Raw genomic sequence first — 26776 nt, forward strand, 5'->3', positions numbered from 1 at the left:
CAAAGTGACTGGTTTCAGTTCAAGACAGGTTGCTGCTCCTTTGAGAAGAGGGTGTGTCACACCAGAAACTGAGAATCCTCTCCTTGTCCCAACACCTCTGTCTCCGACCCGCCCTTCCTGGGGTACAGTGACAGCTGCTTCCCACTCCCAGTCCTGGAAAAAGGAAACCATATTGACAATCAAAAAGGCAGGGACTCCCCCATTTGCCTGACCCCCCACCCTGGGCCCTAAAAGCAAACCAGCTCCCCTACCCACCAGCCCAGCTGCACCCCACCATTCTCCTCTCAGAGAGGCCCCTCCCTCACCCTCCCTTCACACACACCAACCTCTAACCCTCCCCCCCCCCCATCAGTAGGGTGTCCAGGACATTGTGTGACTCAGGAAACAGCTCAGACTGAGACATGCAGCAGGCCCAGGAGGAAGAAGGGCGGTAGAGACAGAGGAGGTGGCCTTGCCTGGCCACAAGGGCTCTGAGGGTCCCTGCCTGAAGAGGGAGAGGCGATCAGGGCCAGGCCAGGCTCTGGAATGCAGCCCCAGTTTCTGCTGCTTCTGTTCTTGTCGCCCAGTTTCCCGGTCATCCTGGCCAGAGGTGAGGCACAGCCAGAGGTGAAGGGGGGGCATATCTCTCTTGAGGAGATGCTTGGTGAGGTCAGGGAACACGGCCAAGTCCCAGGCTCTGAAGGGACACTGGAGGGAGGAGAGTCTGTCCTCAAATGGGGACAGCCTGCAGGGAGCACTGACTTGCCTCCTGGGCTGCGGAGACCCAGACTTTGTGCCTGGTGCTGGGGGTGGTGCCTACTGTGGGGTGGGAAGGAAGGTGCCCATGCCCAGGGAGAAGCCAGCTGGTTCTGGAGTAAGAGGCAGAGGGCTCGTGGTGTGGGACAGACAGACAGACAGGAGGAAAAGTGGACTGCCTGCTATGAGGAAGAGGGGGGTGAGAAGAAAGAGATGGAGCCAGAGGGGGTCCACCAGCTCCCTTTCCTCCAGATGTCCCCACCCCCAGTGGCTCGCTGCTGCCCTTTCCTGAAGGAAATCCCTTAGGTGTCTCAGCCATTCACACGCCTGGAGCGCCCTCGGCTCCCTCCTAAGCCTGTAGTCCTGCTTCCGGGGGATGGAGCTGGGTTGAACTTGGGAGACTGGAGAATAAACAGGAAGGGGGCGGGAGGGATAACAAGCCTTGAATGGAAGGCCTGGGACAAGACTGGGGCGAGGGGACCCTGTGGAGGCTGGGATGAGGGGACCCTGTGGGGGCTGGGGCGAGGGGACCCTGTGGGGGCTGAGGCGAGGGGACCCTGTGGGGACTGGGGCGAGGGGACCCTGTGGGGGCTGAGGCGAGGGGACCCTGTGGGGGCTGGGGCGAGGGGACCCTGTGGGGGCTGGGGCAAGGGGACCCTGTGGGGGCTGGGGCGAGGGGACCCTGTGGATGCTGGGGCGAGAGGACCCTGTGGAGGCTGGGGCGAGGGGACCCTGTGGGGGCTGGGGCGAGGGGACCCTGTGGATGCTGGGATGAGGGGACCCTGTGGACGCTGGGGCGAGGGGACCCTGTGGGGGCTGGGATGAGGGGACCCTGTGGGGGCTGGGGCGAGGGGACCCTGAGGGGGCTGGGATGAGGGGACCCTGTGGGGGCTGGGGCGAGGGGACCCTGTGGGGGCTGGGATGAGGGGACCCTGTGGGGGCTGGGGCAAGGGGACCCTGTGGGGGCTGGGGCGAGGGGACCCTGTGGAGGCTGGGGCGAGGGGACCCTGTGGAGGCTGGGGCGAGGGGACCCTGTGGGGGCTGGGGCTGGGGTGAGAAGGAGAGAGAGCATGGACACAGCAGCACGCACCTGGGCCGGCTGCACTGGGGGCGGGAGCGGGGTCTGCTGGTCATTGCCCTCTAAGGAGAGCCTGGAGAAGGAAGGCCAAGCCACAGGCCCTTGGACTCCATCTCATCTTCCAGTCTCTTCTCCAGAGCTCCTGTGTGGAGGGTCCCCACAGCCCTGTGCCAACGGAGGCTCCTGCCTGAGGCTGTCTCAGGCACAAGAGACCTGCCAGTGAGTGAGCTTCGTGGGAGCGGGACCTGGGGAGAGAGGACAGGGGAAGGAGGAGGGGTCGCTGAGCTGAAATGTCCCTCTACCCCCAGGTGTGCCCCTGGATTTCTGGGTGAGACTTGCCAGTTTCCTGACCCCTGCAGGGATACCCAACTCTGCAAGAATGGCGGCAGCTGCCAAGCCCTGCTCCCCACACCCCCGAGCTCCGGGAGCGCCACTTCTCCACTGACCCCCCACTTCTCCTGCACCTGCCCCTCTGGCTTCACGGGTGATCGATGCCAAACCCACCTGGAAGAGCTCTGCCCACCTTCGTTCTGTTCCAACGGGGGTCGCTGCCATGTTCAGGCCTCAGGCCGCCCCCAGTGCTCCTGTGAGCCCGGGTGGACAGGTGAGGACAAGCCGGGGGCGGCCTGGCGGTCATTCTGGGTGCAGTGACTAACCCCGCCCCCCAGAATGCCTGTACCTGATGACGGAAGGAAGGAAGGCTTCATTCAGGCTCGAGGTCTGAGGGTCAGCATCGTGCGAGGGAGGTCCTGTAGAGGCAGCAGCCCATCGTCGAGCAGAAGTCAAGGCAGGAACCCAAAGCTGCCAATCACACAACACACAGTCCAGAGCAGGGAGAACAGCAACAACCTTGCTTGCTCGGTCTCATCTAGCTGTCTCCTGCCCTACACAGTCCGGGACCCTCACCTAGGGAACGGTGCCGCCCACTGTGGGCTGAGCCCTCCTGCCCCAATCATCAGTCTAGACAATCTCCAAGACAAGCCCACAGCCCAACCCGATGGAGGCAGTCCCTCAACTGGGGCTTTCTCCTCGGGGGATCTAGGTTGCGGCAAGTTGATAGACACAGCTAAGCAGCACACAGCCGGAGATAGGTGCAGGTGCGCGGCTTGCCTTCTGTTGATAGCAATAGACAGCAATCCCGGAACGACGCTGCCCACATTCAGAGTAGCTCTCCCCACCTCGGTTATCCCAATCCTGAAACTCTCACAGACATACCTTCTGGGCTCTGCAGGTGTCAGGCACACGTGTGGCACACAGACATATGCAAAACACACGTAAACATGAGAAAATGTATAAAATGGGGGGAAAGTAACGATCAGGGACAGCATGGCCAGCAAGGCGGCTCAGTGGGCAGCGCCTGCTGCCAGCCCTGGCAGCCGGGTTCAGTTGTGGGATCCACACCACACAGTGGAACGAGAGAAACAAAAGAGCAGAGAACAGGGCTGGCAGTGGTAGCTGAGCCGGCAGAGTGAGCCTGGCATGCTGGATCCGTCCCTGCATTCGATGCAATGGTGTGTAATTCGGCTGTAGTGGCTGCAGTGCACACCCATGCTCAGAAGTAGACGCAGGAGGATAAGCAGGGGCCAAATGGTGGCCTGGTGGCTCCCGAGCCTTTAATCCCAGCTCTCGGGAGGCAGAGGCAGGAGGACCTCTGTGAGTTTGAGAGCAGCCTGGTCTAGAGAGAGAGTTCCAGGACAGCCAGGGCTATGTAGAGAGACCCTGTGTCATAAAAGGAGAAAGAGGAGACGTTTGACATCATCTTTAGAAATATGCTGATAGGAGACCTCACCTTGCCTTAAAGAAAACCAAAAACTAAACAATAACAATAACAGCAAAAAGAAATCCACTCAGAGAGGCGAGCGGCCCGGCAGGGAGGCCTTGTCCCCCGTGTTTTCTCAGGTAGGCCCACGTGTAAAACTCTCACATGTTAGCTACGTGTGCTTCCCAAAGTAGAGGCTGTGAACAGTCTACATACGCGCCTCCCAGTGCACAGCAGAAGTAAGACAGGCCATGGAGCGCCAGGGTGAACAGGCGTGAGAAACGGGAGACAGGAAAAAGGGCCGAGCCCCTGCACACAGAATGCTGGGCGAGCTTAGGTGCATGAGCTGGACCCGGGCAGTGCCTGCAACCACCCCGCCTCCTCCCCTCCCCCTCCCCCGTGCCCTGCTGCAGGTGAGCAGTGCCAACTCCGAGACTTCTGCTCAGCCAACCCCTGTGCCAACGGAGGCGTGTGCCTGGCCACATACCCCCAGATCCAGTGCCGCTGTCCACCCGGCTTCGAGGGTCACACCTGTGAACGCGACGTCAATGAGTGCTTCCTGGAGCCCGGGCCTTGCCCTCCGGGCACCTCCTGCCATAACACCTTGGGCTCCTTCCAGTGTCTCTGCCCCGTGGGGCAGGAAGGTCCCCAGTGCAGGCTCAGGAAGGGAGCCTGCCGTCCTGGAAGCTGTCTCAATGGAGGCACCTGCCAGCTGGTGCCAGAGGGAGACACCGCCTTTCATCTCTGCCTCTGTGCCCCAGGTAAAGCCTCCTGGGGCCCTACTGCACCCCTCTCCCTTCGGACGGGCTCCATGGCTGATTCCACGATCCTGACAGGTTTCACGGGGCTGGACTGTGAGATGAATCCGGATGACTGTGTCAGGCACCAGTGTCAGAACGGGGCCACCTGTCTGGATGGGCTGGGCACCTACACCTGCCTCTGCCCAAAGGCATGGAAGGGTGAGTTGTTCACAGCAGGTTGGCGGTGGTGGCAGTGCCTGCTCCCGGCCTCCCTCCCCACCAGGCCCCCAGTGCCAGCCCCTGTCCCCTCTCCATGCCCCTACAGGCTGGGACTGCTCTGAAGATGTGGATGAATGTGAAACCCAGGGTCCCCCTCGCTGCAGAAACGGTGGCACCTGCCAGAACTTAGCTGGCAGCTTTCACTGCGTGTGTGTGAGCGGCTGGGGGGGCGCAGGCTGTGACGAGAACCTGGATGACTGTGCAGCCGCCACCTGCGCCCCGGGATCCACCTGCATTGACCGTGTGGGCTCCTTCTCCTGCCTCTGCCCACCTGGACGCACAGGTGCAGACAGAGGGTGTGGCAGGGGCATGGAGGGCACAAGAGAGCCCCGAGCGGCCTGCCACACACAGCCTTGCCCCTTGGTCTCCCACAGGCCTCCTGTGCCACCTGGAAGACATGTGTTTGAGCCAGCCATGCCATGGGAATGCCCAGTGCAGCACCAACCCTCTGACAGGCTCCACCCTCTGCATCTGCCAGCCTGGCTACTCAGGACCCACCTGCCACCAAGATCTGGATGAGTGTCAGATGGGTGAGGGTCCCCAGCAGAGCCCCTGCGGCCACCAAGGCGTTCCCCACAGACAGGCAGGGCCGTCGGCTGATCAAACTGAAAAATTAAACCAGGCATGGTGGTGCACGCCTGTAATCCCAGAACCCACCCAGGGGATCAAAGCAGGAGAAAGCCTCAACTATGTATTGTGTTCCGGGGCATCTGGAGGTTCACAAGACCCTGGTGGAGCTGCAGAGATGGGTCCATGGTTAAAGCAGTAGCTACCTGGGAGAGAGGACTCAGGTTCAAATCCCCAGGTCCCACACAAGAGGCGAGTGATTCCAGCTGCGGAAGGCAAAGCCAGGGGGTGCAAAGCCAGGGGGTGCCCAGAACAAGCTGACTGGACAGATTAGCTACACCCACAAATTCAGTGTCCGATAGAGAGACCCCTGCTTCAGTGAGTCAGTGCTTACCGACACGTGTGTGTGCCCACACACATGCATACCGTACACACACAAAGTGGCTCATGTGCATGTATGTGTATGAGTGTGTGTGCGAGTGTGTGTGTGTATGTGTGTGAGTGTGTGTGTGAGACTGTGTATGTATGTGAGTGTGTGTATCTGTGTGCACATGTGTGTTTGTGTGTGTATATGTGAGTGTGTGTGCACGTGTGTGTTTGTGTGTGTGTGTGTGTGTGTGTGTGTGTGTGAGAGAGAGAGAGAGAGAGAGAGAGAGAGCGCCTAGGTTTGCCCTTCTCCCCAGCGCTAATCTGTCCAGACCCCACACATTGCCCTATCATCCTCCATTATAAATACATAGCCCCCTTCCCGGTTCTCTCCGCAGACAGGCGCCCCACACACCTTCCCTGTCAGTTTAGCCTCTTTGTCCTCTCCACCCCTGGCCCCCACGGACTCCCATATCTTCTCTCCTCCCAGCCCAGCAAGGACCCAGTCCCTGTGAACATGGCGGCTCCTGCATCAACACTCCTGGCTCCTTCAACTGCCTCTGCCCGCCTGGCTACACGGGCTCCCGCTGTGAGGCTGACCACAATGAGTGCCTGTCACAGCCCTGCCACCCGGGCAGCACCTGCCTGGACCTGCTTGCCGCCTTCCACTGCCTCTGCCCACCAGGTAGAGCTGCGTGGGACCGTGGGTGGGCGAGACGGACTTTAGCTTTGAATCCAAGGGGAATTGCCTAGTCGGAGTGACTGGCATCGGTGTCTCCAGCAAGCATCTTTCTCTCCCTACGCCCCAGCTAAAACCGGGGACGCCACGACCCCTAGAAGGGCGAGCTGCCCTGCAGTGAGAATGTGCACTGCATAGTTCAGGGATTCGGTGCTCCACCCATTTCATCGTCATCACGGAGTGCGCATCCTGGTCCCTGCACATAGTGCTTCAGCCGAAGAAAACAGAACGGCAGTTAGTTCGTGTGCCAGCCCAGAACTCTCTCTCTCACACACACACACACACACACACACTTAATTGCACAATCTCCCACATAGAGATGAAGTGTAAACCGCTGAAATCCACTGGGGCGGTGCGCTGGAATTGGTGCAGTAAGAGAGGAATGCTAAAGGCTGTCCACACACACTCGCCGCCAGGCCCGTATTATCAGAGAAGGAATCCCCATTCCATAATTAAGAAACAGGACTCAAAGAGGGGGAGTGACTTACCTAAGGTCACGCCTCCAGTGGAGGAGTGGCTTACCCCAAGGTCACGCCTCCAGTGGGGGCGTGGCTTACCCCAAGGTCACGCCTCCAATGAGGAGCAGAGCCCAGCCTCCACCCAGGGCTTCAGCAGCGTTAACCGCCCCACCCCACTCCCTACTGGAAGCCAAGCAGCATCGCGGTTCAGGCCACACATAGACACTCACAGAGACGTAGGAAAGATGTTCAGTCATCCAAGAGAAAAGCTACAGGTATCAAGGGTGTCGAGGCAGATCCCCAGGAAAGAGGATGGGGACACCGTTATTATCACCACCACCACCACCACCACCACCACCATCACACACCACCACCATCATCACCACCACCATCATCATCACCACCAGCACCACCACCACCATCATCATCACCACCACCACCACCACCACCACCATCACCACCACCACCACCATCACCACCACCACCACCACCATCATCATCATCACCACCACCACCACCACCACCATCACCACCACCACCACCACCACCACCACCATCACCACCATCACCACCATCACCACCATCACCACCACCACCACCATCACCACCACCACCACCACCACCACCACTACCACCATCACCACCACCACCACCACCATCACCACCACCACCACCACCACCACCATCACCACCACCACCACCATCATCACCACCACCACCACCACCACCATCATCATCAACACCACCACCACCATCACCACCACCACCACCACCACCACTACCACCATCACCACCACCATCACCACCACCACCACCATCACCAGCACCACCATCACCACCACCACCACCATCATCACCACCATCATCACCACCATCACCATCACCACCACCACCACCACCATCACCACCACCACCACCATCACCACCACCACCACCATCATCACCACCACCACCACCACCACCACCACCATCATCATCAACACCACCACCACCATCACCACCACCACCATCACCACCACCACCACCATCACCACCACCACCACCATCATCACCACCACCACCACCACCATCACCACCACCACCACCACCACCACCATCACCACCACCATCACCACCACCATCATCATCACCACCATCACCACCACCCATGGTACAGATAGACAGTACAAGACATCCATTTCCCATCTGTACTTCAAGAATCTCCGGGCTGGGCAGCCCCCCAGGCGAGCCCCACCCTCTAGGTGCACAGAAAGGGCTTCAAACACACTTGTCCCCGCCCTCTGCAGGTGCCCTGCCCCCTGAGCCTTAAGCTTGAGGGAGGCAGACGTGCCCCCCCCCGGCCCCCGCCCGCCCGAGCAGCTAAGTCGTCAGAGCTGCTTTAGAGCCCAGGTACCCCGGGCAGAAAGCGCGCTGGCCCCGGCTGAGCCCACTTCTCCCCCATCTGTGTCCTCAGGCTTGGAAGGGAGGCTCTGTGAGGTGGAGATCAATGAGTGTGCCTCGAACCCCTGCCTGAACCAAGCTGCCTGTCACGACCTGCTCAACGGCTTCCAGTGCGTCTGCCTTCCTGGTGGGTGAAGATTCTGGCCCCAGGGAGCCTAGAGAGCAGCCCCCTGACCCCACCCCTGACCCCACCTCTGACCCCATCCCCTGACCCCCATGGCGGCCTGTTTCTCCTCCTCCTTTTCTGCTCCCCAAACTCTTCCGCCCATCCCCAAACTTTCCCTTGCTTACGCCCCAGCCTCACTTCTGTCAATGAAAAATGAGTGCTCTACCTGCGTGGCACCTGTGCGCCAGAAGGGGGCACCAGATCACACTGTAGATGGCCGTGAGCCACCGTGTGGTTGCTGGGAATTGAACTCGGGACCTCTGGAAGAGCAGTCAGTGAGTTCCCTTAACTGCTGAGCCCCATCTCCAGCCCAGAGACAGGTTCTTTCTGTATCAGTGCTGGGGACAGGAGGCAGGGTCTCACCTATGCCGGGTAAGCGCTCTGCCTCTGAGCCACGCGCCCACCCCACCCGGCCCCGCCCCTGCTGCGTTACTACCCCGGCTTACACAGGAAGAAAGGAGAGCTGGAAGGGAAACTGGGCCGCTTGCCCACAGCCCAGCAGCCTGGTCGCCAGCAGGGGCTGAGCGCCACTCTCTCTATCCCGTGTTGCCCCAACGCCTGGCGTCTCGGCAGAAGACCCAGCTTTGTCGCCCTGCGCCCCTCTGCTCGTCCTTGAACCCCTCCATCCGTCCCCCACCAGGATTCACCGGCGCCAGATGTGAGGAAGACGTGGACGAGTGCAGCAGCGCCCCCTGTGCCAACGGGGGGCACTGCCAAGACCAGCCTGGAGCCTTCCACTGCCAGTGTCGCCCAGGTAAACTGAGGCTCGGTCCCTAGGCGCGGGGACCATCGGTGCGACCCCTGACCCACCCTATGCCACAGGCTTCGAAGGGCCGCGCTGCGAGACAGACGTGGATGAGTGCCGGAGCGAGCCCTGCCCCGGGGGAGCCAGCTGCCTCGACCTCCCCGCGGCGTTCCTCTGCCTCTGCCGTGCGGGCTTCACAGGTCACCGGGCAAGGGAAGGAACTGGGAGGCTGCGTGAGGCCGCTCAGGGGGAGGCCGCGGGTGGCGGGACGTAAACGGAACACTCGCAGGGGAGCTTGGCGAGTGTGCAGGAGCCCAGCACCACAGCAGGACAGGATACGGAGTACGCGAGTGCGCAAAAGGACTGACAACCTGCGCTCGGCGATGGAGGGGCTCTGCGAAGTGTGGCCTTCACCCGTGTGCCTGTGGCCCACGCCTGCCAGCGCGCGCACACACACACAGAGACACACACAGACAGACACACGCATACACACACATACACACATACACACCCTACTTGTACACACCACACATCACACACACCACACATCACACACACATACACACAAACACAGACACACACACAGAGACACACACACAGACACACACACAGAGACACACACACAGACACATACACACACACATACACTATACACACACACAGACACACACACACACAGACACACACACACACAGACACAGAGACACACACACACAGACACACGCATACACACACATACACACACACAGACACACACACACAGACACACACACACAGACACACACACACACAGACACATACACACACATACACTATACACACACACATACACAGACACACACACACACACGCATACACACACAAACAGGACACTATCATACACACATACACTTGCAGCCCAGTGAGGAACAGCACAATCAAAAGGCCGTAGGAAGAGAGTTAGGAAAGGACTTGTGCAGCACGCACACACACACACACACACATACACACACGCATGCACGCACGCACACACGCACGCACGGGGAGTGAGGAAGCCACACCTGGGAGGTGGCCTTGGACCCCTCAGGACACAAAGGGACTTTCTTTCCTCTTGGCCTCATCCCCCCACCCTCCCACACAGGTCAGCTTTGTGATGTCCCCTTGTGTGCCCCCAACCTGTGCCGCCTCGGACAGCAGTGCCAAGGCGAGGAGCACAGAGCGCCCTGCCTCTGCCCCGACGGAAGCCCTGGCTGTGCTCCTGCCGAGGACACCTGCCCCTGCCACCGTGGCCACTGCCAGAGGTGACCCATCCGTTCCGCCGCGCCTCCTCCCGGCGGCCTCAGGGGCAACCAGCAGGGGGCGCGCTGTCGGGGCGACTGGGAGGAGCAGGCGCTGGGAGGGGAGGGCAGAGGAGGGTGGGCGCGCAGAGGAGAAGGTGGCCGCTGCGTCCCTCCCACCTGAGCACCCACGGCAGCGTGGTGCGCACACTTCCCAACACGGGGCAAAGCCGGAGCGGCATCACATGCCTGCCTGGGGGCCAAGGAGAGGCAGCCGGGTCTGCAGCCCAGGCCGTGCTCAGCTACGCAGGAAGCGCTCGGGCTGGCCTGGGCTACAGGAGACCCTGAGAAAGGGATAGGGATGCAGAAAGGAAGAGACGGAGGGAGGGAGGGAAGGGGAGAGAGACAGAGACAGACAGACACACAGACAGAGAGTCTGGTTGGCAGTGTCTCAGCCATAGCTACACAGTATTTATTTGGAGGCCTGGTGGCTAACCTGAGCTACCTAAGACCCCTCCCCACCTTTTCCCCTTTTTTCTTTCTTCCCTTCTTTCTTTTTTAATAGTATTTATTTATTTGTTTGTTTGTTTATTTATTTATATGAGTACACTATAGTTGTCTTCAGACACACCAGAAGAGGGCATGGGATCCCATCACAGGTGGTTGTGAGCCACCATGTGGTTGCTGGGATTTGAACTCAGGACCTCTGGAAGAGCAGTCGTTGCTCTTAACGGCTGAGCTATCTCTCCAGCCCTCTTTCCTTCCTTCCTTCCTTCCTTCCTTCCTTCCTTCCTTCCTTCCTTCTTTCCCTTCTTCTCTCCTCCTCCCCCTCCTCCTCCTCTTCTTCATTTGTTTTGGTTTTTGAGACATGGTTTCTCAGTGTAACCCTGAGAAACCCTGGCTGTCCTAGAACTAGCTCTGTAGACCAGGCTGACCCCAAGTTCACAGAGTTTCTCCTCCCTCTTCCTCCCTAGTATCCGGATTAAAAACATACACCACCACAGCCCAGCTGAGACCCTCTTTTAAAGGGAGTGGGCTTTGGAGAAACTGCGAAGAGGTCAGAGTGGTTACAAGTCCTGGCTGCTCCTGCAGGGTCAGGGGTTTGCGTCCCAGGGTCCACGTGGCAGCTCAGACCCATGTGCTCCTCCAGTTCACAGGACCCAACGTCCTCTTCTGGCCTCCACAGGCACCAGGCTCAACATGGTGCCCAGATATGCACACTGGCAAAACACCCACAAACATAAAAATAATAATAAAATAACTCCTAGTGGGAAGAGGAGGTGGCTGAGACTCTCGAAGTCAAAACGGAGCCTAAGGGTCCAGTCAGCAAAGCAGGGAGAGAAAGAGCAGGACCCTTTGCTTCTTTTTTTTTTTCCAAAGATTTATTTATTGCTATATGTAAGTACACTGTAGCTGTCTTCAGACACCCCAGAAGAGGGCGTCAGATCTCATTATGGATGGTTGTGAGCCACCATGTGGTTGTTGGGATTTGAACTCAGGACCTTCGGGAGAGCAGTCAGTGCTCTTAACCGCTGAGCCATCTCTCCAGCCTTCTCCTGCTTCTTCTTTATGACCAGATCCTTGTGTGTGTGTGACGAGGGCTGGACTGGACCAGAATGTGAGACAGAGCTAGGCGGCTGCATCTCCACACCCTGTGCCCATGGGGGGACCTGCCACCCACAGCCCTCTGGCTACAACTGTACCTGCCCCACGGGCTACATGGGTGAGTCTCCCCTATACCACATACACTCCAGCCTGCAGCCCCACAAACACACCTGTAACTGCACCCTCTTCGAGGAGAATTGGTGTGGGCTGTGGGGGACACAGGTGACTCTTGGGGGGGTAGAAGGAAGAGGCTGGACAGGGCAGGAGTTATAGGATAGGTGAGCAAGAAAACAGAGAGAGAAGAGAGCCCCCTTTTTCAGAGCTCCCCTGTTCCCTCAGGGCGGACCTGTAGTGAGGAGATAACAGCTTGTCACTCAGGGCCCTGTCTTAATGGTGGCTCCTGCAGCATCCTTCCTGAGGGCTATTCCTGCACCTGCCCTCCAAGTCACACGGGTCCTCACTGCCAGACTGCTGTGGACCACTGTGTGTCTGGTAAGTACTGTTCTCAGTCTGATCCACAGCTGGATATGGGAGCTGGGCTGCGAGGGGTGTGGGGTGTAACATTGCTCTAACATTTGTTTTTCTAAAGATTTATTCATTTTATTTGAGTACACTGTAGTTGTCTTCAGACGTATCAGAAGAAGGCATCAGATCTTATTACAGATGGTTGTGAGCCACCATGTAGGTGCTGGGATTTGCACTCAGGACCTTTGGGAGAGCAGTGCTCTTAACGGCTGAGCCGTCTCTCCAGCCCCTGCTCTGACACGGTACACACACATAATCCCAGCCCTCCAGGGATGGAGGCAGAGGATCAGGAGTTCAAGGTCATTGTTGGCTTACATGTCCACTTCAAAGGGACCCTGTCAAACAAATACATTAGAGGTTGAGAAATGGTTCTGAGGGTCCAGGTCCTTGCCACCAAGCCCCAGGACTCCCGTGGCAGAAGAGAACTGACCCTTCAAGTCCGCCTCTGACTTCCACATGTCCACTGTGACATGCACAGAACACTGCCATATAAATGTAAAAGTGTATATGTGTATATATACATGAATAATATATGTAAATGTGCATTTACTTATTAAATTTTATTTATTGCTGGGCAGTGGTGGCCTATGCCTTTAATCCCAGCACTCAGGAGGCAGAGGCAGGCGGATTTCTGAGTTCGAGGCCAGCCTGGTCTACAGAGTGAGTTCCAGGACAGCCAGGGCTACACAGAGAAACCCTGTCTCAATATACATATAATAAATAAATAAATGGCTAAATATTTTTAAACCCAGATGTTAAATAGATAACTGGACGAAAGTAAGTTGCATTGGTGAGAGGCATGCGTCTTGTGTTGTGTGTGGCCAAGGTCACAGGTCAGATCACAGGCGGGGAACCTGAGCCCTCACCTCAAGGCTCCTCTCTCCAGCCTCCTGCCTCAATGGGGGCACCTGCGTGAGCAAACCTGGCGCTTTCCTCTGCCTCTGTGCCGCTGGCTTCCAGGGGCTGCACTGTGAGGAGAAGATTCATCCCAGCTGTGCAGACAGGTAAGCGTGACATGAGGCCCCCAAAGGAGCAGCGGAACCCTCAGCCTCCCCCATACCCTCTCTATCTATCCTTGTGCGTCACAGCTCCCTGCCCTGCAGCTGCCCCTCCCCCATGGCGCTGCCCCTCCCCCACTGTCTCCCCACAACCACACCTGTTACCTCACGGTACACTTCCAGGAAAAACAGCCAAGCGCTCTCCCAGAACTCCCTACAGTGCCGCCTTTGTCTTGTCCAGCCCCTGCAGGAACAAGGCGACCTGCCAAGACACCCCTCGAGGGGCCCGCTGCCTCTGCAGCCCGGGCTATACAGGAAGCAGCTGCCAGGTGAGGGGCCACAGGCCAGATGTGTCCATGAGAGAGCTCTAGGGAGCTAAAGTGCGGGCAGCAGGGACCTCAGACAGAGGTCCACATGAAGGGAAGTATGGCCGTCCAGGGCCGGGGCAGCCATCTCACTTGGGTGTGAGGTGAACGAAGGGAAGAAGAGCTGGGCGTGGTAGAACAAGGCTGTAATCCCAACACCTGGGAAGCATGGGCAGAAGGATCAGGAGTTCAAGGCCAGCCTCAGCTACATAGCAAAATAATTGAGGCCATCCTAGGGTAGATGACACCCTACCCCTACACACACACACACACACACACACACACATGAGCCTGGGGTGAGGAAGTGCATGGGAATTTCTCATCCTGTGAGGCTGTTCTGAAATGGGAGGCCAGAGGTCAGAGAGGGTCACCATCTCGGGCCATTTGCGAGCAAGTCATCTTAGAAGCAATTTTGAGGAGAGGCTCATCTCTGAGTCCCAGAAGCCTTCCCATCTCCCGTTCTCACCCAACCCTCAGACTCTGATAGACTTGTGTGCCCGGAAGCCCTGTCCACACACTGCCCGATGCCTCCAGAGCGGGCCCTCCTTCCAGTGCCTGTGCCTCCAGGGATGGGCAGGGGCTCTCTGTGACCTCCCACTGTCCTGCCAGACGGCCGCGAGGAGCCAAGGTACCAGACCCAGGACCAAGGGGGAGGGGTCCACTGCTTGTGTCACAGCCAAGAGTAATTTATGCTACAGTTCAACACACTGGGCAGTCCTACATGGCTCCACCCTGCTTTTCTATTCAAAATCAACGACCCAAACAAGACTCCAGTTCAACACAACCTCTAGGGCCATGGCTCACCTAGAGCCACCCAGCTCTACCAGGGTCAAAACAGCCCTGGAGTGAGCCGGTCTAACCCGCCTGCACCAACACCTCGCCTGTGTAGTCTCTTATGGAATGCTCTGTGTCGGGCCCTGAGCATCCTCCCAAACAACCTAGATGCATCCCTGTCTGTCTGTCTGTCTGTCTGTCTGTCTCCCCAGGCATAGAGATCTCTGACCTGTGCCGGAATGGAGGCCTCTGTGTTGACTCGGGTTCCTCCTATGCCTGCCGCTGCCCTCCTGGATTCCGGGGCAGGCGATGCCAGGATCGCGTGAACCCCTGCGAGTCCAAGCCTTGTCATCACGGGGCCACCTGTGTGCCCCAGTCCAGGGGCTACGTCTGCCAGGTACGAGGTCTAGACGGGGAGAGTGGGGGGTGGGTGAGGACCTAGTTTATCCAGCCCTCTTCCTGTAAGCCAGGCACCCACCCGCCCACTGGGTCAAGCCATGCCACCTCATAAGAATTTCCCAACACCCTGTTTTCACTTCCTCTTTTCTTTCTCCCACCTTGATACCAACATCAAACTCCTGCACCCTCCGCCTCCACAGTTGTCCTTCTGATGGCTCAGCCTTTACCCCACTTCCAAGGGGAAGCTGACCATCCCTCTCTGAATAACACCTCCAGGGATGCCTACTCCCTGCAGGATTTTGATCCCCTCGCTGACCCCTGACTTAAGATGTAGTGGAGATGTAGTCACCATCTCCAACATTTTAGTATATGTGCTGCCGAAGCGACCACATCTCCAACATTTTAAAAAACAATTTATTGGGACTGGAGAGGTGGCTCAGCAGCTAAGAGCACTGACTGCTCTTCCAGAGGTCCTGAGTTCAAATCCCAGCACCCACCCAGCACATGGTGGCTCACAACCACCAGTCATGAGATCTGACGCCCTCTTCTGGTGTCTGAAGAGAGCAATGGTGAACTTATAGACTGTAGAGGCCAGCTCTCACATCTTAACCGTGGGTTTTCTGGAAGGAGAGATGGGTAAGGAACAGGCTGCAAGAGAAGTCACATGGAGAGACACAAAAACACATGGCTTCTGGTCCAAGTCTCCATCTTTAATCATCCCTCTCTCCCAAGAAACAAAGGCAGACCAAGCCCCTCCCCTGAAGGCTGGAAACCGGTTCTTCTTGTTCTTCAGGAGGTGGGTGGTCAGGTTGCTGGCTGCTATTCTTGAGAGCAGTGGGCAGGGGGAAGTCACAATAGACTTATAAATAAATCGTTTTTTTTTAAGAAATTAAAAAGATAATAATAATAATTTATTTAATTTTATTTTATGGACATTGGTGTGTGCCTCAAATCCCCTAGAGCTGGACTTACAGCTGTGAGCTGTCATGTGGGTGCTGGGAATTGAACCCCAGTCCTCTGTAAGAGCAGCCAGCCCTCTTAACCACTGAGCCACCTTTACACACACACACACACACACACACACACACACACACACACACACGCGCGCACACACACACCATTTTTATTTTAAATTGCACGTGTAACTATCTCTGTGTATGTATGTGTACATGAGTACTGGTTCCCACGAAAGCCGGAGGCTTCTGACCCCCTTGGAGCTGGACTGCAGGCAGCAGCGCACTAACCGACATGGGTTCTGGGACTGGAACCCAGGCCCTCACAAGAACAGGGTCTGCTTTTGTGTTCTTTTGCTTTGTTGGTTGTGTTTTGTTTGTTTGGTTTGGTTTTTTTCAAGACAAGATTTCTCTGTGTATCCCTGACTGTCCTGGAACTCACTCTGTAGACCAGGCTGGCCTCGAACTCAGAAATCCACCTGCCTCTGCCTCCCGAGTGCTGGATTAAAGGCGTGCGCCGCCGCCACCACCACCACCCAGCTTGTTTTTGTGTTCTCAACTGCTAAACTATCTCAGCACCTCCCTGCCCCTACCCACCCTTTTCTTCTTCCTTTCTTCTTCCTTCCTTCCTGAGGCATGGTGTCTTGTAGCCCAGGCTAGCCTTGAACTTTGTTGCTTTGGATGACCTGAAACCCTCCTGCCTCCGTGTAGTCAGTGCTGGGACTGCAGGTATTCACCCCCCACACCTACTTTATATAGTTCAGGGGATGGAACCCAGGACCATGTGTGTGCTAGGCAAACACTCTACCCACTACCATGCCCAACCCTTATGAGCCTTTCCAGACACAGAGAACCAGGGTAGGGATGGCCCCGTCTCAGACATGAAGAGAAGTGTGTCCTGAGTGGTGAACCTCTGTACTCTCATTCTCCGCCACTCCACCAAACTCCCTCCTCCAGTGGTTTCCAAAATTCCCTCCACGAAATCTGGGCCGCTCCCTGAATTCTCTCAGTTCCCAAAGTCTCCCTCCCGGCTTGCTGTCTGGCAGAAGCATAGTGCTTATGACTTTGTCCAGCCTGCAAAAACCACAGTGTGGCTCTGCAGAGCCAGTTTTGCTTTGACCCAAATGTCCCTTCACCTTTTCCAAAAACCATCTCATTACCTGTGGAATGGAAATTAAGTGAGATAATATTTCTTCAGGGTTGCCAAGAGGATGGTTTAAGGCTATGCATGCAGATTACACAATCAACGCCAACCCTCTCCTCTGGTTGACAGTGCTTCCTAGAAACACAGACTGATTGTAATCTTCCCTTTATCTGTACTACTTAAAATACCACCTGGCCAGCTAGGCAGACGGCTTAGCCAAGATCCTCCGAGCAGGAAGATCTGAGATCAGATCCCCAGAAACCCAAGTCCAAAGTTGGGCTCAGCAGCCCATGCCAGTAATGCCACAGATGGCGAGATAGAGGCAGAAACAGGCAGGTAGCCTGGCCTGACTGGCAGAGTTCCCTGCCAGTAAGAGGCCCTGCCTCAAACAAAGGTCAGAAGAGCCAGAGGACTGACAGGGAAAACGTCCTCTGACCACTACAAACCATACATATGCACACACGCACATGCGCACATGCGCACACACAGAGGCACGAATGATCCAAGTGGTTAATCATCAGACACCTACAATTCAATGCATGAGAAAGGTTGGCACATAACTTGGTACGAAAAAGAGGTTTCCCCCCAAATGAGGCAATGCTTAGTGGCCACACTGTTTGGGACTAAGGATTGCGCTCTGTCACTGGACAATAAATAGCACATCAGGTAGGGCTGAGACAGGCTGCCAGGGATGCATGCGTGAGAACTTCAGCCGTTGAAGCCGGCACACTTCCCTGAACTCATCCCCGGCTCCCTCTGTGTCTCCAGTGTGCCCCAGGCTATGAAGGACAGAACTGCTCAGAAGTACGTGATGCATGTCAGTCCCAGCCCTGCTACAACCGCGGAACCTGTACCCCCAGGCCTGGAGGCTTCCACTGTGCCTGCCCTCCGGGCTTCGTGGGGTTGCGTTGTGAGGGGGACGTGGACCAGTGTCTCCACCGGCCCTGCCACCCCGCAGGCACGGCAGCGTGCCACTCTTTAGCCAACGCCTTCTACTGCCAGTGTCTGCCCGGGCACACAGGTAAGGCCTGGGATCTCTGGGGCCCATCTAAGACCAGGACCATCCTGATGGTCCCTTCCCAAAAGGCAGCCTCTCTCCTCGCTCTCCACCTCCACCTCTCCCCAGCATCATCCCCACGTATCATGTGCTGAACCAACTGTCAGGAGGCAGCCACTGAAGCCAGGTGTGACCTCCAACCTCACCCCCACCACAGGCCAGCGGTGTGAGATGGAGATGGACCTCTGCCAGAGCCAGCCCTGCTCCAATGGAGGGTCCTGTGAGGTCACAACGGGACCACCCCCTGGCTTCATCTGCCACTGCCCCAAGGTAACTGATGAACACCACTTCTCTCTCCTTATACTGATAACAGGTAAGAACACCAGACCCAGACCCTAGGTAGGGCCTTGTGTGGGGCGCGCTGGAGTCAGAACTACTGGAGAGGGCCCAAGTTCACTCTGATGAGTGGCTCTCAGAAACAGTCACGGGAAAGGCAGAATCAGACAGTAGCATGGTGCGATTCTGTAGTCCCTGCCTTTGAGCATCGAGGCAGGAGGATGAAAAGAGGCAGAGGTCATCCTTGGCTACACGATGAATCTGAACTGTTGAGATGGCTCAGCGGTTAAGGATGCTGACTGATCTCCCAGAGGTCCTGAGTTCAATTCCCAGCAACCACATGGTAACTCACAAGGAATCTGAGACCAGACTCTTATCTTGAAAATTGAAAATGAAACAACAAAACCCACCCTTCCAAGAATGGCTTTAGACAAGATCTCTGAACTCTGTATGGGGGACAGGTGTGGGGACAGGTGTGGGGACAGGTGTGGGGACAGGTGTGGGGACAGGTGTGGGGAGGAGCTCCAGGCAAGCAACTGGCTGAGCCTCGGTTTGTGACGACCGACGGGATATACCTTCCTTTCTCACCCTAACATTCTTGAGCCAAACCCAAGAATGATGATAGTAAACACTTTCCGCCGTGTCTTAGTCAGGGTTTCTATTCCTGTACAAATATCATGACCAAGAAGCAAGTTGGGGAGGAAAAGGTTTATTCCGCTTACACTTCCACACTGCTGTCCATCACCAAAGGAAATCAGGACTAGAACTCAAGCAGATCAGGAAGCAGGAGCTGATGCAGAGGCCATGGAGGGATGTTTCTTTTTCATTTTCTTTTTTCTTCTTCCCCCCCCCCCCGCCCCCGCCCCCAGACAGAGTTTCTCTGTGTAGCCCTGGCTGTTCTGGAGTTCACTCTGTAGACCAGGCTAGCCTCAAACTCAGAAATCCACCTGCCTCTGCCTCCCAGAGTGCTGGGATTACAGGTGTGCGCCATCACCACCCAGCTTGGAGGGATGTTTCTTACTGGCTTGCCTCTCCTGGCTTGCTCAGCCTGCTGTCTTATAGAACCCAAGGGCACCAGCCCAGGGATGGCACCACCCACAAGGGGCCCTCCTACCTAATTGAGAAAACGCCCCACAGCTGGATCTCATGGAGGCACTTCCCCAACTGAAGCTCCTTTCTCTGTGATAAGTCCAGCCTGTGTCAAGTTGACACACACAACCAGCCAGTACAGCCCACTTCACCTTCCTCCTGTTTACCAGGAAAGATGAGAGCACGCGGCCTGTCTCCCAGGATTAAAATGGCACAGTAATCAGCCACCTGCCCCAGGCAGTGGCCAGTCTTCTTGGATTTGCACCGTGAAACTGCACACGGCTGCCTAGCCACACTTCACCCAGCGCCACCAAGGGCAACATGCCAGTGTGTGCTGTTAGCAGGGGGACCTAGTGACGACACACATTACGAGGGACCTGGTGCTCTCTGAGGTCCCTGTTCTGTAGGATAGTCTAGAACCTCTGTGCATTGTGGTCCTGGCTTGCTTTGGGAAAGAATAACGCAGGGTCCTTTTGCATTCTCCTCTCTCTGCCGCAGGGTTTTGAAGGCCCCACCTGCAGCCACAAAGCCCCTTCCTGTGGCCTCCATCACTGCCACAATGGAGGCCTATGTCTGCCCTCCCCTAAGCCAGGCTCCCCGCTCCTCTGTGCCTGCCTCAGTGGCTTTGGGGGCCCTGACTGTCTGATACCTCCAGCTCCACCAGGGTGCGGCCCTCCCTCACCCTGCCTGCACAATGGTACCTGCACTGAGACCTCCGGGTTGGGTAACCCCGGCTTTCAATGCACCTGCCCTCCTGACTCTCCAGGACCCCGGTGTCAAAGGCCAGGGGCAAACGGCTGTAAGGGCCTGGGTGGCGATGGGACCTGTGATGCTGGCTGCAGTGGCCCAGGAGGGCACTGGGACGGAGGGGACTGTTCCCTGGGGGTCCCAGACCCCTGGAAGGGCTGTCCCCCGCATTCCCAGTGCTGGCTTCTCTTCCGGGATGGGCGGTGCCACCCGCAGTGCGACTCCGAGGAGTGTCTGTTTGATGGCTACGACTGTGAAATCCCTCCAACCTGCACGTGAGCCTGGGAACAAGGGGGGGCTGGGGGGTGGGTGGGGGTGGGACACACATGCCTGAGCTACAGAATGACCAGCACTGGACTCCAGGGAGTGTCCATGCTAAGAAAGACTCTAGGTTCCAACCCAGGGGAACGGAGTGGCAGACACCATGGGACACAGGCCTCAGCCTCTCTCCCTGGCCCTTCTACCATAGACTGCTTCCCTGGCAAGCAACGCCCCCCAAGAGAAACGGTCTTGGACCCTCTTTCTGAGACAGGGGCAAGAGGAAAGGTTGGCCCCAGTAAATGGGGTCAGTAGACATCAGGGTGGTCGGCCACCGTCCAGAGTCCCAGAGGCCGTGAGTGGCCATAATGCACCGTGAAGAAAGGTCGGATTTGGGAAGGGCGCTAAGACCACGCCTCCTTCACCCACAGCCCAGCGTATGACCAGTACTGCCGAGATCACTTCCACAACGGGCACTGTGAGAAAGGCTGCAATAATGCTCAGTGTGGCTGGGACGGGGGTGACTGCAGGCCGGAAGGGCAGGACTCAGAGGGGGGCCCCTCCCTGGCCCTGCTGGTGGTGCTGAGTCCCCTGGCCCTGGATCAGCAGCTGCGTGCCCTGGCACGAGTACTGTCCCTGACTCTGAGGGTCGGTCTCTGGGTGAGGAAGGACGGTGAAGGCGGGAACATGGTGTTCCCCTATCCTGGGACCCGGGCCAAAGAGGAGCTGAGTGGAGCCAGGGATTCCTCTCCGTGGGAAAGACAAGCCCCTCCCACTCAGCCCCTGGGCGAGGAGACAGAGTCCCTGGGTGCAGGGTAAGCAAGACAGGAGGGGTGGGGGCAAAAAAGAGTTCTTTGGATGGAGCAGGGCCTAGACAGAGGTCCCTGAAGCGCCTTTCCTTCCTGCAGGTTTGTGGTAGTGATGGGGGTGGATCTGTCCCGCTGTGGTCCAGACCATCCTGCATCCCGCTGTCCCTGGGACTCTGCACTCCTGCTGCGTTTCCTTGCAGCAATGGCCGCAGTGGGAGCTCTGGAGCCCCTGCTGCCTGGACCCTTGCTGGCTGCTCACCCTCAAGCAGGGACCAGTAGGTGATCCCCCACCACTACCCTTGACCTTAGCTCATACCGTCTCTGGTAGAGATAAAACTAAAGCCCAAAGCGTCCTGTGTGGGGAACTTGGCCTAACATCTCTTCTTTGGAATGAATCTCCCCCGGCCCATCCATTCACTGGTTTCCGTTCTTGTTTCCCTGAGAACTTTGTACTAACCTCCTGCATAGCCCTACAACCAACCTTGAGTTACCATATGATATGATATGATATGATATGATATGATATGATATGATACATTCATAACATATCCTATGAGCTCTCCTCTAAGCATGCTAACCATTAACACATTTAACTACAGGACACAGGGGGAAAACTGAGGTAGGCTACTCCATTAGCCCAAGCTACTCCACTGGCCCAAGCTACTCCACTAGCCCAAGCTACTCCACTGGCTCAGTCTTACCAAGAATGAGCCCCTTTTGTGACTGTCTCTCTCCGACCAGGGCCCCCTGCCAACCAGCTTCCCTGGCCCATTCTGTGTTCACCAGTTGTTGGGGTGCTTCTCCTGGCCCTTGGGGCTCTTCTTGTCCTCCAGCTCATTCGACGCCGGCGGCGAGAACATGGGGCCCTGTGGCTGCCCCCTGGTTTCATTCGAAGGCCTCAGACACAGCAGGCACCCCATCGGCGGAGGCCCCCACTGGGCGAGGACAACATTGGTCTCAAGTGAGACTTTTCTGAGGGTCTGGGTTCCAGGGGACTGCCCAAAGTCTAAGAGCTGCTCCTGCAGAAGTGGAGGGGTCGGAAGTGTGGGACACTGACCGGCTTTAGCCTATCTACCGCTCCCTCATCCAGGGCGCTGAAGCCAGAGGCGGACGCCAATGAGGATGGAGCGGCCATGTGCTTGGGCCCTGAAGAGGGAGAGGTAGGCCAGGTGGAACAGTGTGTGTGTGTCTGTCTCTCTGTGTGTCTGTCTGTCTGTATCTGTGTGTGTGTCTATGTGTCTATTGTGTGTCTGTCTGTGTGTGCCTGTCTGAGTCTGTGTGTGTGTCTGTGTGTCTCTGTTGTGTGTCTGTGTGTGTATGTGTCTGTGTGTCTGTTTGTGTATGTGTCTGTGTGTATACGTGTGTACATGTGTACGTGTGTGTCTGTGAGCCTGTGGGGTAGGAGGGGTGGTATAGAGGGGACGGTGGCAAGGCCAATTCAATGACCGTGCTTTTCCGTGCTCTTGCCCCAAGGCTGAGGAATTGGCCCCAGGCCCCACGTGCCAGCTTTGGCCACTGGACATCGGCTGTGGGGAGCTCCCCCAGGCAGCCATGCTGACCCCTCCTCAGGAGTGTGACTCTGAGCTTCCGGACGTGGACGCCTGTGGGCCTGGTATATACAACCAGCCTAGAACAAGTGTGGGCGTGGGGGAGGAAGCCTACTCCTGAAGCAAAGGGCATTTGTATCCCAACTGCAGCCTTTAGAGCCGAGGCCCCAGAGAGAACAGCACCATGGGGGAATGTGTCAGGAACACAAACGCAGGCCAAGGTACGGGAGCAGTGGGACCAGCCCTCTAGGGAAGGCTGACTCAAGTTCAAGCCTCAGATGCTCTGAGAATTAAAGCCTCCCTGTTACTAATGAGGAAACTGGGCCTTAGAGAGGTTGATGAGGACACTAAATCAAACCAGTCAGCAGTGGTCCATGCCTTTAATCCAATCACTCAGGAAGCAGAAGACAGAACTCTGTGTGTTCAAAGCCAGTCTGGTCTAGAGATGGAGTTCCAGGACAGCCAGTGCTACACAGAAAAACAAGTGTCTTAAAAAACAAAAAAGCAAGCCAAGCGGTGGTGGCACACGCCTGTAATCCCAGCACTCTGGGAAGCAGAGGCAGGCAGATTTCTGAGTTAGAGGCCAGCCTGGTCTACAGAGTGAGTTCCAGGGCAGCCAGGGCTACACAGAGAAACCCAGTCTCGAAAAAAGATAAAAAACAAACAAAATAACCAACACATGGCTGGAAGGAAGGTTTTTAATCCTAGCATGAAAGAAGCAGAGGCAGGTGGGTCTCTGAGAGTTCGAGACCAGCCTGGTCTAGTGAGTTTCGAGACAGAGCTACATAGTGAGACCCTGTCTCAAGCACCCCCTCTGACCCTCACCCCCAAAAGGCAGAGCTCGGCTAAGACGACTTCTCGCCGGGGCATGCTGTCGTTCTCCTTTCCTTGGACTGGCCTAGCACTCACTCTCATCCACAGATGGGGTGACACCCCTGATGTCAGCCGTCTTCTGTGGGCGAGTGCAGTCCACGACTGTGCAGAGACCGGGGCTAGGAAATCCAGAACCCTGGGGACCACTGTTGGATAGAGGGGCCTGCCCCCAGGCTCACACTGTGGGCACTGGAGAGACGCCCCTGCACCTAGCTGCCCGGTTCTCTCGGCCAACTGCTGCCCGCCGCCTCCTTGAGGCTGGAGCCAACCCCAACCAGCCGGACCGGGCAGGGCGCACCCCACTTCACACTGCAGTGGCTGCTGACGCACGGGAGGTTTGCCAGGTCGGCACATATCGGGGTCCCTAAAGGAAGTGGGAGTAAACTTGCAAGTAAAATGGAGCGGTCTTCGCTGGGGTTTGACAAAGAGGAAACAGACTGAAGACCTGAAAGAGGAAGGTGGCAGGCAGCGACAGGCTTCGGGCTGACGGGCCCACAACCCCAGCACGGGGAGTGGGGGTAGACAGATCTGTGAGTCCCAGGCTAGCCTGGGCTGCAAACAAGACTTTGACTCAAAACAAAGAAAAGCAACAAAAGCGTGAGGAGCCTGACCCAGAAGCTCAGGGTAGCCCAGGGGTCACAGCCGCTTTCTGTCTCTTCAGCTCCTATTGGCCAGCAGACAGACTGCTGTGGACGCGCGCACAGACGACGGGACTACACCTTTGATGCTGGCTGCCAGGCTGGCTGTGGAAGACCTGGTTGAAGAATTGATCGCAGCCCGAGCAGATGTGGGAGCCAGAGATAAAAGGGGTATGCATGGAGCCGCTGTGCTGTCGGAATGTTGGGGAGAGCGGGAAGGGGGTAAAGTTCAAAATACAGGAGCGGTAGGGACAGACTAGAGGCTCCTATGCTGTGGCAACGTGGAGAGCGAGTTTCCCCACCGTTATCTGCAAGTCTTGTCTCAGTCCATGAAACGGGGATGGAAGAAGTACCGGAGAGAACCGGGCTGGGGATACCCAGGTCCCAACGATCCAGAACAATACCCATTGTCCCGCCCGCGCGCCCATGACGTCACCAAGGCAACACTTGCAGCCGACTGTCGGTTGCCAGGGCAATGCTTCCCGCCTCTGAAGCATCCAAGCAGCCCTCCCTTCCTCCCCCAAAGCCCCCACCAAGGCCAGAACCCGTGGGAAATTAAAACTTAGGAGCCTGACCCCCAACAGCGGGGTAACCGGCTCCCACGTGGTACCCTAGGGAAAACTGCACTGCACTGGGCCGCTGCTGTGAACAACGCCCGAGCCGCTCGCTCCCTCCTCCAGGCTGGAGCGGATAAAGATGCCCAGGACAGTCGGGTGAGCCATGTCGCAGCCCCACTGAACAGGCCAAAAGCAGGGGAATTCAGCAGGCTCAAAGGGAGCGGGGCCCGGTGGCTAGTGGGAGGGCACCGACTCCCGGAGGGCGGGGACTCCCTGAATGTCCCCCAACCCTGGGCTCTCGGGTCTCCCCCGCAGGAGCAGACGCCGCTGTTCCTGGCAGCGCGCGAAGGCGCCGCGGAGGTGGCGCAGCTGCTGCTGGAGCTCGGGGCGGCCCGGGGGCTGCGGGACCAGGCCGGGCTGGCCCCAGGAGATGTGGCCCGCCAGCGCAGTCACTGGGACCTGCTGACCCTGCTGGAGGGGCCCGGAGCGAGCACGCAGGAGGCCCATGTGCACGCACGCACCACGCCGGGGGGCGGGGCCGCACCGCGATGCCGGACGCTGTCTGCGGGAGCGCGCCCGCGCGGGGGCGGAGCCGGGCTGCAAGCTCGCACTTGGTCGGTGGACTTGGGAGCGCGCGGAGGGGCGGTCTATGCGCGCTGCCGGAGCCGATCTGGAAGCTCCGGAGGCCCCTCTACGCGCGGCCGCAGATTCTCCGCGGGCTCCCGTGGACGACGCGGGGCTAGGGCATCGCAGGATGACTGGCCTCGCGACTGGGTGGCCCTGGAAGCCTGCAGCTCCGCCTGCAGTGCGCCGATCCCGCCTCCCAGTCTGACCCCGTCCCCAGAACAAGGATCCCCTCAAGTTGCCTGGGGTCTTACAGTCCATCAAGAGGTTCCCTTAAATTCGGGTGGAAGGAATCAGAACTAGGCAACTTCGTGGAAGGAAGGCAGTGACACCTACGAGTCTGGAAGACTCAGGACTTTTAAGGCAAACTAAGCGTTACGCCATTTGTCTTCCCCAAGAGTTCGTACAGCAATGGGAAGAGGGTTGAGGATCATCGGATGAGATAGCCAATAGCCGTGCGTTTGCCTAGAAAATAGGTCGGCTACAAGAGGACAAAGTGGATTCCGGGAATCCCTACGCTGGAACCAAGAACTGTGGGCAAAATGGGTGTAAAATGTTTCTTGTGTATGGTTTCCCAAAAGGAGCCTCTGCTATCTACTGCCCACAAGTAGCTGGCAAATATTTATTGACCACCTACTATGTGCCGAGTGTTGTGTAAATGATGAAAGGTAACCAGTGGCCCGTCCAGCCGATGACTCCTTGCCCTCTCTCTGCCTCCCCCACAAAGAAATTGGTGCAGGGATGAGGCCATGTTCTCTAGTCACTGCTATCTCCTCGGAGAACCCCGAACTCGTGAATAATAAAGCTAATCTGAAGCGCTGCTTTATTTTCTGAGCTGCTAAAGGGTGAGATGGAAAGAGTGCACCGTGTTTAGGAAATTCTGTACTGCAGAAGCATTCGTATAGGTAGGGGGGGTCTTAAATATAAATTATGGGCAAACCGACAATCTGGGGATCCCAGTTCATCTGGGATATCACTGAAAGTGAGAATCTCCAATAGTCTTAACATATACAAAGTGATAACCGTGTCCAAAGGCTGTAACAGCAGATTCCTAGGGGCCCAGAGACAGGAGGATCTTGAACTGCTCACACATCAGCCTCGAGGCTTCACCTCAAGGCTGATAAGCCGGGCGGCATTCTGGACGACTCTCCAGTGCCTCGTCACAGTCAACCCTTAGTAACTCTGTGAGGTAAATGCTACTATGGTCTGT

General features: G+C 57.1%; 1 protein-coding gene and 1 long non-coding RNA gene across 5 annotated transcripts; one reads left to right on the top strand and one right to left on the bottom strand.

Moving 5' to 3' along the window:
• Nucleotides 1-376: 376 nt before the first annotated feature.
• Notch4 (notch receptor 4) lies at nt 377-26392 on the top strand. Of its 3 annotated transcripts, none has more exons than XM_052164376.1 (30): nt 377-589; nt 1951-2032; nt 2122-2417; nt 3986-4333; nt 4409-4531; nt 4638-4874; nt 4966-5121; nt 6015-6209; nt 8175-8288; nt 8968-9081; nt 9150-9272; nt 10193-10352; nt 11906-12051; nt 12273-12425; nt 13345-13462; nt 13698-13785; nt 14299-14449; nt 14808-14992; nt 17860-18112; nt 18306-18418; nt 20012-20535; nt 20950-21333; nt 21409-21602; nt 22069-22288; nt 22418-22487; nt 22801-22939; nt 23796-24091; nt 24409-24556; nt 25001-25098; nt 25258-26392. In XM_052164376.1, exons 1-30 carry the CDS (start codon nt 526-528, stop codon nt 25867-25869), a joined length of 5904 nt encoding a protein of 1967 aa, XP_052020336.1. In that variant the 5' UTR covers nt 377-525; the 3' UTR covers nt 25870-26392. The 3 variants fall into 3 exon arrangements, with proteins under 3 accessions (XP_052020336.1, XP_052020338.1, XP_052020337.1); XM_052164378.1 differs by having other exon boundaries at nt 22114-22288; XM_052164377.1 differs by having other exon boundaries at nt 21427-21602.
• On the bottom strand, nt 12508-14923 carry LOC127670085 (uncharacterized). 2 transcript variants are annotated; one of them, XR_007974469.1, is made up of 3 exons: nt 14825-14923; nt 13325-13426; nt 12508-12793 (listed from the first exon to the last, which is right to left on the bottom strand). It is a non-coding gene; the product is annotated as an uncharacterized LOC127670085 (long non-coding RNA). The 2 variants fall into 2 exon arrangements; XR_007974468.1 differs by having other exon boundaries at nt 13325-13450; nt 14825-14918.
• Nucleotides 26393-26776: the final 384 nt, after the last annotated feature.

Source organism: Apodemus sylvaticus, chromosome 19 (assembly GCF_947179515.1).
Source record: "Apodemus sylvaticus chromosome 19, mApoSyl1.1, whole genome shotgun sequence".
NCBI classification, from domain to species: domain Eukaryota; kingdom Metazoa; phylum Chordata; class Mammalia; order Rodentia; family Muridae; genus Apodemus; species Apodemus sylvaticus.